The sequence below is a fragment of the Pararge aegeria genome, chromosome 8 (genome assembly GCF_905163445.1).
Source record: "Pararge aegeria chromosome 8, ilParAegt1.1, whole genome shotgun sequence".
Lineage (NCBI taxonomy): Eukaryota > Metazoa > Arthropoda > Insecta > Lepidoptera > Nymphalidae > Pararge > Pararge aegeria.
This window is the reverse complement of record NC_053187.1, coordinates 11034860-11044374: the sequence shown is the minus strand read 5'-3', so window position 1 is coordinate 11044374 and position 9515 is coordinate 11034860. Positions and strand designations below refer to the sequence as shown.

Here is a 9515-nt window from a genome sequence, read left to right as displayed (position 1 = left end):
CAAATTACATGTGTGGTTTATTTTATTCACATGTTGAAAATTACTCTTCATGAGGTTTGTTATGAAAGTAAATGATTTGAGTGAATTTAACGAATGTAACATTCAGTCTCTTCAAAACTATAAGTACAATGCAAGACTTGATTTGTGTGACTTTTATTCCCGCAGCAACGGAACGAAAAAAGCCTACTACTATTTACATGTAAAGCAGTCTTTGAATCCGTAAAATATTTTTATTCGGACATTAAACGTCACAACTGTGCTTGAGTATGATATACACGCAGATTTTCCTTGAAGCAAAACCTGTAAGTAAATTTTGAAATCAATACTTGCAGCCCCAGCTTGACAGCTGACAATTATTAAGAATGACAGTGACATTGACACTGATCACTGACTGACAGTAGCTCTTCACATTTCTATAAAAACAGCTGATTTTTATATTTTGACTTAGTTTTAAGCTTTTTCTTGCAACATCTTTTTTATATTAGAATAGAATATGATCATAAGACATAGTTATTTATAAATCTGCATGAGAAGTCTTAGTTTCCACTTATGTAATATAAAAGTTTTCCTCATTAGATTGAATCATCGAATTTAGTAAAAATGTTTTCGCGGAATTCTCGTGTTCAAGTGTTATTTTTGGCAAAGAGATCTTGGCAGTGTTGTTATCGTTGTGCTAAGTCCTTATCTTCCCAGGCCAAAGAGAAACCTCTAACAAATGAGGGTCCTTGGAGTTTATACTCGCAGAAAGTAGCTGATGGTGTGCTCAGTAAGGATTCCCACCAAGAAATGGTGGTTAAACATTTACAAGATTTATATCAAGAGGTTTCGTTATTTCAGCGACCTATCATCAAACCTAGGTATGGTGAATCGTTATTCAGCATATTTAGGAGGAAAGAACCAGAGAAAATCATTGCACCCAAAGGCCTCTATATTTATGGGAGTGTTGGTGGTGGAAAAACCATGTTGATGGACTTGTTCTATGAAACAGCCCCGGTGAGTCAATAGTTATCTAGTCTTTCACATGCAGACATAGCAGGTACAGTACCAAATGTTTTGTATGACTTATCATATTTATTTGCTTTGACTTTGAAGGAATAAGGAAATCCAGTTTGCCACTTTATAAGCCAAATCTCAGATGTATGTACAATCTGCAAGATTTGTCTAAGTTTAAAATACCATCATGATGTGTGTGTAAACTGACTATATTAAATCTTTCACTATCCATTTAAGAACATGGATAGCAAAAGGCACAACCAACATATTAAATCTTGAATAGACCTTATATTATAGAGCAATAATAAAAATCTTAAATATTTTGTTCATTGCCACTTATCTAATCTACTAATACACTATTTATCTTTTTCTAGATTAAAGAAAAACTGAGAGTGCATTTCAACTCTTTCATGTTAAATATTCATGCAAGAATACATGAACTCAAAATCAAATCGGGAAAAGGTGCAAGTTCATTCAGAGATGAAGGCTCAAAACCTTTTGACCCCATCCCTCCTGTGGCAGCTGATATAACTCAGGAATCATGGCTAATATGCTTTGATGAATTTCAAGTAAGTGTAGTGTTAAAAAGTCTATTTGAAAAAAAAAGAATATGTGCAATGCCACAATTTTACTTGTGTTATTTTACAACAATAATTAGCAATTTACACTTAAAAATTATTATTAATATTTCCGATTTCCGAAATTACTATTGGCGCCGATTCTGAAGTACAAAATCGCTAGTCTAAACTAAATTGACTTGCTAGATAAGTCAATTTAGTTTAGGTAGTGTTGTTGCACAATATTCCTTGTGGAAAGGCACTAGTTTCATACCTGTTAGTCTAGGGAATTCTGAATAGAATTGTTAGCATTTTATTTTAGTAGATTTGAAAAAGTATTTATAGGTTACAGATATTGGGGATGCAATGATTCTTAAGCGATTGTTTACACAATTGTTTGATAACGGTTGTGTGGTTATAGCAACCAGTAACCGGAAGCCAGATGATTTGTATAAGAATGGCTTGCAGCGATCAAACTTCTTGCCATTTATACCAGTTCTTAAAGCACATTGCAATGTTATTCAACTTGATTCTGGTATTGATTATAGAATACGAGGCACTAGTAACAAGTATGGAAAATATTTTATGTAAGTATTTAAAATTAATATGATACAACTTATATGCTCTTATATAATTATGTTCTATAGTAAGCTGTAATTGTAATTAAAATATTATGGAATCAGTTTTATTTACAAGTGCTTTAGGTTATACGAGGCGTACAACATTTTAATATATTTTTATTTTAAACATAGTCAAAACACATTTTTAAAAAAAATTTAATTATGCATTTGAAAATTAACAATGACAAACGAAATTGTGCCTCATAGAAATATGCAATAATGTTAACAGATGGCGCTAAAAGTCGCTTATAGACTAATAAAAAATCGTAACTCAATATCAGCATTGGTCATGATCAGGCATAGTTAGGGTTCATAACCCAATGGTTTAAAAATTCAAATTTTAAAAATACCAACTCAAATCTTTAAAAGCATTATTGTGGTCTTTAACAGTTTATACACATTTTAAATAGATTGTTACAATCATTGCAATATGTATGTACCTTTATCTCTTTAGCAGGTTTTCTTTGATAGTTTGTTTTATAATCATTGTTTAATAACTACACAAAAAGGACCTTTGTCCTTTATCAGTTAATATTTATCAGTAAAAGTTAATATATACATATTTATTTATTTCCTTATATCCTTAGTATACTTACAGCTATCCAGAATGTATACTAAGTCAGTTACAGATATATACATTACAAAAAATATTAGTATTTTTCTGAATATAATTTATGAACTTAGCTAAACTTATGTTAAAAATGTCAATTTGTATGTCAATTTATTTTTAATGTCAATATATTATGTAATATTTATTTTGTCATTTCAGAAATAGTGAACTCTCACCTGAAAATAATGATGTAGACAATTTATTTAAGTTCCTCATATCAAAAGAGAATGATACAGTGAGAGTAAGAGTGATTAACATTCTAGGAAGGAATGTCAAATTTGCCAAAACTTGCGGTCGCATTTTAGATTCAACATTTGAAGAATTATGTGACAGAGTATGTTTTTTTATGTATTTTATGTTGCTCAAAAGTTCTGAGCAGCTTATTCATTAATCCAAGCCCATCTTTTATGTTTTATTTTGTACCAAAAATCTTAAAAAAAATTGACTTCAAAAACCACTTCGATATTCTAAACTTGCAACTACAAAACTTCGGGTTTAAATCAATAAGAAAAAAATGTTTTATTTCAAAAAAAGCGTGGGGTGCTTTTAAAGATATTATCGAAATGTTAATCGTTCATCTGATATGTAAATGAAATATTTGTAACTATTGACACTATGCATCCTACGCTTTTTTTTTTAATCAAATTTTTCTTATTAACACTATATTTTACATTACCTACATACATATTTGTTAGAATTTTTACTTTATTCTTAACTCAAATTTATTTTATATTATTTACCATTAAGTTGAAATCAGATAAAAATGTATGATATTTTTTTTACAGCCATTAGGTGCTAGCGATTATCTTATAATATCTAAAACGTTCCACACTGTATTCATAAGGGAATTACCACAGTTATCTATTGTGAAACATAGATCACAAATAAGAAGATTCATCACTCTCATCGACACTTTATATGACAACAGAGTACGGGTAAGTACCTACCAATCCTTAAACGCCGCCAAAGTTATAGAATAATAAGCTATACAAATATAAGCTACCAAAACTAATAAACAAACTACCTCTGACGTTGAGAAACTCAGTGACGTAGAGTAACGTAAAATGCATTTAAAAAAAATATTACCATGAAATAAACCTAACATAATAACTTTATGCATGGTAATATTAGAACAACTGTATAACGTATGCATTCGGAGCAGTGTCAAACCGGTCGCTTGTATCTACTGCGCGACGCGATGGCTCGCAGTAGGTACAGAATTGCCTACACTGGATTAATTAGTGTGCTACCCGCTGTTGAATCTATTGTTTTTTTAACGGTTAAATTATGATATTGTATATTTTTTTAACTTATTATATATTAGAGCAATGTGCAGCGTTTAAACAAACTCTCGTGAGTTTCAGGATGCGAAAAGTATTAATTTTATTAGTTTGTGTAAACAAAAAAAATAAGAAAATATATTTTTTTTTTAATGCTAATTTCACTTAATGTGGTCAAAAATTTTACTACGCCAAATGTTTCTTTGGACTTTTATCTAACGCTTTTATATCTGTCAAAGCTCTGATCCTCGCCAGCCTAATACCCGCCGTGGGAAATAAATAGACTGATAACGATGATTCTCTTACAGGTTGTCATTGCCGCAGATTCCGAGCCAAAGGATCTATTTTATCTGGACGACGTGAAAGACGGATATGGGGATGCTGACAGAGCTTTGATGGATGACTTAAAAATAACAAAAGACTCTGTGAGTAGATATTTTGATATTTTAAACCCAATTTATATACATCTTTACTCTTTAATCTGCTATATATAATCTAAATAATAAATATACTACATTTCAGACATCGCCATCTCGTCAAAGGAAGTGTAGCTTGTGTTATGGGTCTTACTAAGATAAGTGATGAATATTTTACGAATAATATACATGAAAACAATGCCGTGTAGAAACAGACATAAATAACTACGTGACACAATCATTCATTACAGGAGGATTCACAAATGAATAGTAAACCAATAAGGTCCTTAAACAGATTACGCAATTGTGGTCAGAGCTAATATTATTAAACGTTATTCATTATGACCGCGGTTTCAACAAAACCCCCATCAGGAATTACCCAATTAAGATTATCTAAACATAAAATCTGCATAAAATTGGAACTTTAATTATGATAAAATAATTCAATTTTACCTAGGTAGGAAAATGATCAAAACTCAAATATAAGTTAAACAAAATATACCTAACTTAGCTGTGGCCCGCGACTTCGTCCGCGTTTATTTTGACATTTTAAATATCCCGCATATTTTAATTTCCTTGATTCAAGGCCCTAATATGCAAACAAATGTATGTTTATATGTATATTAAAAGTATATGTGTGTATTATGCATTCAAGTAGGTATTCATTAGTCATCTTAATATCCATAACACAAGCTACGCTTACTTTGGGGCGATGCATGTAAAGTCAAAGTCAAATATTACTTTATTGAAATACGCACATAAATGGCACTTTTGTTGCGTACATTACATGTAAAATATGACATAGGAGTGAGATGATGGCGATAACTAAATTCGTCAACTTAAAACTAAAGCTACGAGGGTTCCAAACGCGCCCTGGTCTAAGAAGAAGCCCATTACTAACTTAGACGGTTGTTTTTTTTAGGAGCAATAATTTACACCCAAGAATTTTTGCCCTGAGCCTTCTTATGAGGCCCCTAGCTTAATTAGAATGCTCAGAGTCACTCAGCGGGCGATGGCAAGAGCCATGTTAGGAGTATTTCTACGTGATCAAATCAGAAATGAGGAGATCCGTAGAAGAACTAGAGTTACCGACATAGTTCAATGAGTCGCGAAGCCGAAGTGGCAATAGGCGGGGCACATAGTTTGGAGAACCGATGTACGTTGGTGTTCTAAGGTGTTAGAGTGGGAACCCCGCACCGGTAAGTGCAGCGTTGGTCGACCCCTGACCAGGTGGACAGACGACATCAAACGAGTCGCGGAGAGCCGCTGGATACAAGCGGCCCAGAATCGTGGAGATTGGAACCCCCTACAAAAGACCTATGTCCTGCAGTGAACGTCAGTCGGTTGATTTGATGATGATGGTGATGAAGCATTTTTATCGTTGACGACGTTTTTCAAGTAAGAACTAGTAATAAAAAATTGCCGTTCGGAAATTAGTACAATAAATAATACGCATATAAAATTTTCAGGAAGACGCAAAAGCAGCTATATTCACAGGTGAAGAGGAAATGTTCGCATGTGATCGATGTCATTCGCGTATCATGGAAATGCAGACAGATGAATATTGGGAGAAATGGGGAACGCATCTCAATTGAAACTATTGATAGTTAATTTATTTATAATTAATTTGTTACATTAGGTAGTACACGGTAGCTTCTTTTCGTCGTAACAGTGGCTCAGTAAATCTGTTCATTGGTAAACATAGTTATTTTTGAAGAAAAATATATAAATAGTTCGTTGCATATAGGATGCATAATGTATCGAGTGCCAGCGGCGCGGCGCTGTGCGGTATCTGTATCGTTGTTTTATGATACCTAATTCAGTAGCTTCCAAATTTTGTAATGATTGAACCACAGGTTTTAACTTTTTACCACTTGTGTAGTAAAATTCATTTATTTTGAATATTGTTTAAAGTTAGTGAAGATCGGATAGATTAAAGGGGCTTACGATGTTCGACAATAAAAAAAAATGTGTACCTATGAGTTGAGCACTGATATGAGTTTTAATATCATAATGTTTAGTACGAGCCTAATTTAAATATACGATATCATGATAGTAGTCTGAAAATAAATGAAACGTGAACTGCGCAACGCAGTTGCCAGCGACATTCGTCTTTTCACCCCGTGTTTAGAGAATTAACTGTCAATTTATGTTGTAAAGATACATTGTGGCATAGTTAAAAATTTTAAACATTTAGAAAACTACGAACGATTTTGAACTCTGTAGCGAATTCGTAAATTCTCTACGAGTCTTACGAACATACGTATACAATGTAGTATAGATGAATATTATTTTAACATTTATGTAATTTATACATATACAAGTATTTTATATAGATTAATGGATAGAGGTAAGCTGTCGGGAGTTATTTGAGGAAATACGTGACTGGTATATTGAACCCTCTGTGATATCATACGAAGATTTGTTGTCGTCACGGATTATAGCAAATTAAGCTTATTCTTCGTTGAACTCGTGGATCAATAACGGAATCATTTCTGCTAAGATTTCGGTATCGTTTCCGGTTAAATTGAGAAAACCTTTTCTAGTATAATTTCGCTCTATTTACAGAGAATAACCAGTCAACTCAAACTTCAGCTCAACAGAGAATAACCAGTCTAACTCAAACTTCAGCTCTTTATGTTATTTCCCGCCCCCACTGCGATTTGCAGATGAAAAGGTAAATTAACGCCAAATAACAAACAATAAATTGAAACAGCAGAACGTTCTCATTGGGTCCAGCTATTTCTATTATGACCATTTTAAACTTGTGGCATACATACCTTTATATTTCGGTAAAAATCATTCACTGAATATACAGGTAGGTAACCAATATCATTTCGGTGCCTTAGAAAACGTTTAATAAATTAAGTTGTAAAACACAGAACGATATTTTTAACTGAAGCTAACCGCTAAATTAATACCGGTTGGCGGTTCGTTTGATAAATACTAGAAAGCTCTCGGCATTGTGGTGCCTACCATTAAAACTAACAACTTTTGTTCTACGACTTTTCAAAAATTCAGTATTAATATATTTTGTACAAAAAAAAAATCATGTTGTATCTGTAAATGTGATTCGGCATAATCGCAACAATACATCGGCAACATAGTCGGGTCAGTGATTGCACGAAAGTCGTGTTTCGCGAGCTGTTGCCGATGTAACATTACAGAGTAGTAACAAATACAGTACCTATCTATATTAAAAATTTCACAAATTAGCGAGTTAAAAACAAAAGTTGTTAGTTTTAATGTAAACTTCTGCAGCTTAATCATGAGCTTTCTGGTATTTTTTATTTAACCCTGTATTTTACCTAACTAGTTTGGTCTCGATTATTACCACAGGACAGGCTGCTCTTAAATAGTTTTTGTCTACAATTGATTGAAGCCATTTTGGCGTTCTAATTTTGATGCTGAAATAAGAGTGTCTAAGCAACTAAAGTTTGAATGAGTAAAAAAAAAGTAACCAACTATACCTACTATAAGTATTCTATGTTAGTTCCAGAGACACTCGTATGTGGCACTAATTTGGCAATTCTAAGGGGGACAAAATGTACATTTCATTTGTAGATGGACATTCGAGTGTTATTAAAATTAGGTCAGTAATAAGAACTTATACATTATTTAAATTATGAAAAATTATATCGTTTTAATTTCTCGTAATCGAACTGTTTTACTTAGGTAGATTAGGTATAAAATATTGCTTTTGATTTATTCAGCTGAGCGAATAAACTTTACTTTGTTTATTTGTTTTAAAGTTTTAGTGGCATTTCAATTCTTCTTTATTATATTAGATACGTGACTAATTATATAGTAACCAAGTGCCTAAGTTTTTTAGATAAAATTTATTGTTGTTCGTTTTTCGTTATCGCCTTACTCAAGTAGGTACTTGAAATTACAACTTTGTATTTAAACAAATCGGTAATTGGTATTGCCAGCGTGGAAATTAAAACACAATATTTACTATCAGACCATAAATACTTTACCTTACCTTTCTTCTTTCTAGCTTTACAAATTAATAGGCATAATGGTAGAATATTTAGATGCTTTAGTATATTTAAATTACAAGACGAAGTTACGTTTAATTTATTTAAAAAAATATGTTTGTTTTTAAAATAGTACAAATGAATGCACTAAGATCAGTATTAAACGACATTCTCGATAAATTAAGAAGCGTTGTTCCTTAATATGTTGAATATTATTTCTTCACGTTAATGTGTAGCTATAGATTATAGTTTCTATTTTTTGTATTTATATTTCGTTTAGTGAATTATTTTGTTAAATTATTATAAAAATAAATATTATTTTGATTAAACTTGGTTAACTTATTTTATCTTCTAAAATACCTAAGTTAGGTAAGCACGCGACACAACCGGATTTCATTTGAAACTTATACGCTGCCTAAAATGAAAACCATAAACTTTGTTAAGTAAGTTGCTATTCGGGCAACTAAAAATTGGAAAATTGAACAGTGCGAAAAAACAAGTTTATGGTTTTCATTTTAGGCAGCGTATACGTTTCAAATACTAAAATTAAAAATTTAAATATTAAGAAACAAATAAAAATATTAAACCTTACCAAATCAGTAATCCCTAAATCATATTATTCATATATAGGTATTTTATTTTATCTCGAAACTAATAAATAACTACGAGAACTCTACTGCGCGTTAGAGGTAATTTAGATTTATTTCTTCTGACGAGAAAATTTTACTTACTCCTGTGCAGCGATAACCATTGAGTCATAATGTACCTACGGTCCCTATAGGTATTTATTTTAAGCCTATAGTGCCAAAAGCTGTTATTTTTTTTATTTTAAAAAATAAGTTGTATTTTGAAAACATTTTAGACGAAAATATGTTTTAAAAATATAAAAAATGTATAATATATATCATACATAGGCCCCACTAATTGTGTTTGCAGTATAGAGTTCCGAAATACAATTAAGCGACGCAGAATTAAGAACATACAGAAATCGTGTATGCGACAAATATTAAAGAGTCAAAAACCACGCCACTTTAGTAGTGTTTCTCGAACATTACTTCA

At 31.7% G+C, this 9515-nt stretch overlaps 1 protein-coding gene across 3 annotated transcripts; it reads left to right on the top strand.

The window, feature by feature from the left end:
* Nucleotides 1-225: 225 nt before the first annotated feature.
* Nucleotides 226-8698, top strand: LOC120625724 (putative ATPase N2B). Of its 3 annotated transcripts, none has more exons than XM_039892893.1 (8): nucleotides 226-302; nucleotides 838-993; nucleotides 1368-1562; nucleotides 1896-2137; nucleotides 2940-3114; nucleotides 3566-3715; nucleotides 4369-4485; nucleotides 5946-8698. In XM_039892893.1, the coding sequence occupies exons 1-8, from the start codon at nucleotides 267-269 to the stop codon at nucleotides 6069-6071; spliced, it is 1197 nt and encodes a 398-aa protein (XP_039748827.1). In that variant the 5' UTR covers nucleotides 226-266; the 3' UTR covers nucleotides 6072-8698. The 3 variants fall into 3 exon arrangements, with proteins under 3 accessions (XP_039748827.1, XP_039748826.1, XP_039748828.1); XM_039892894.1 differs by lacking the exon at nucleotides 226-302 and adding an exon at nucleotides 668-766; XM_039892892.1 differs by lacking the exon at nucleotides 226-302 and having other exon boundaries at nucleotides 451-993.
* The last annotated feature ends 817 nt before the right edge of the window (nucleotides 8699-9515 follow it).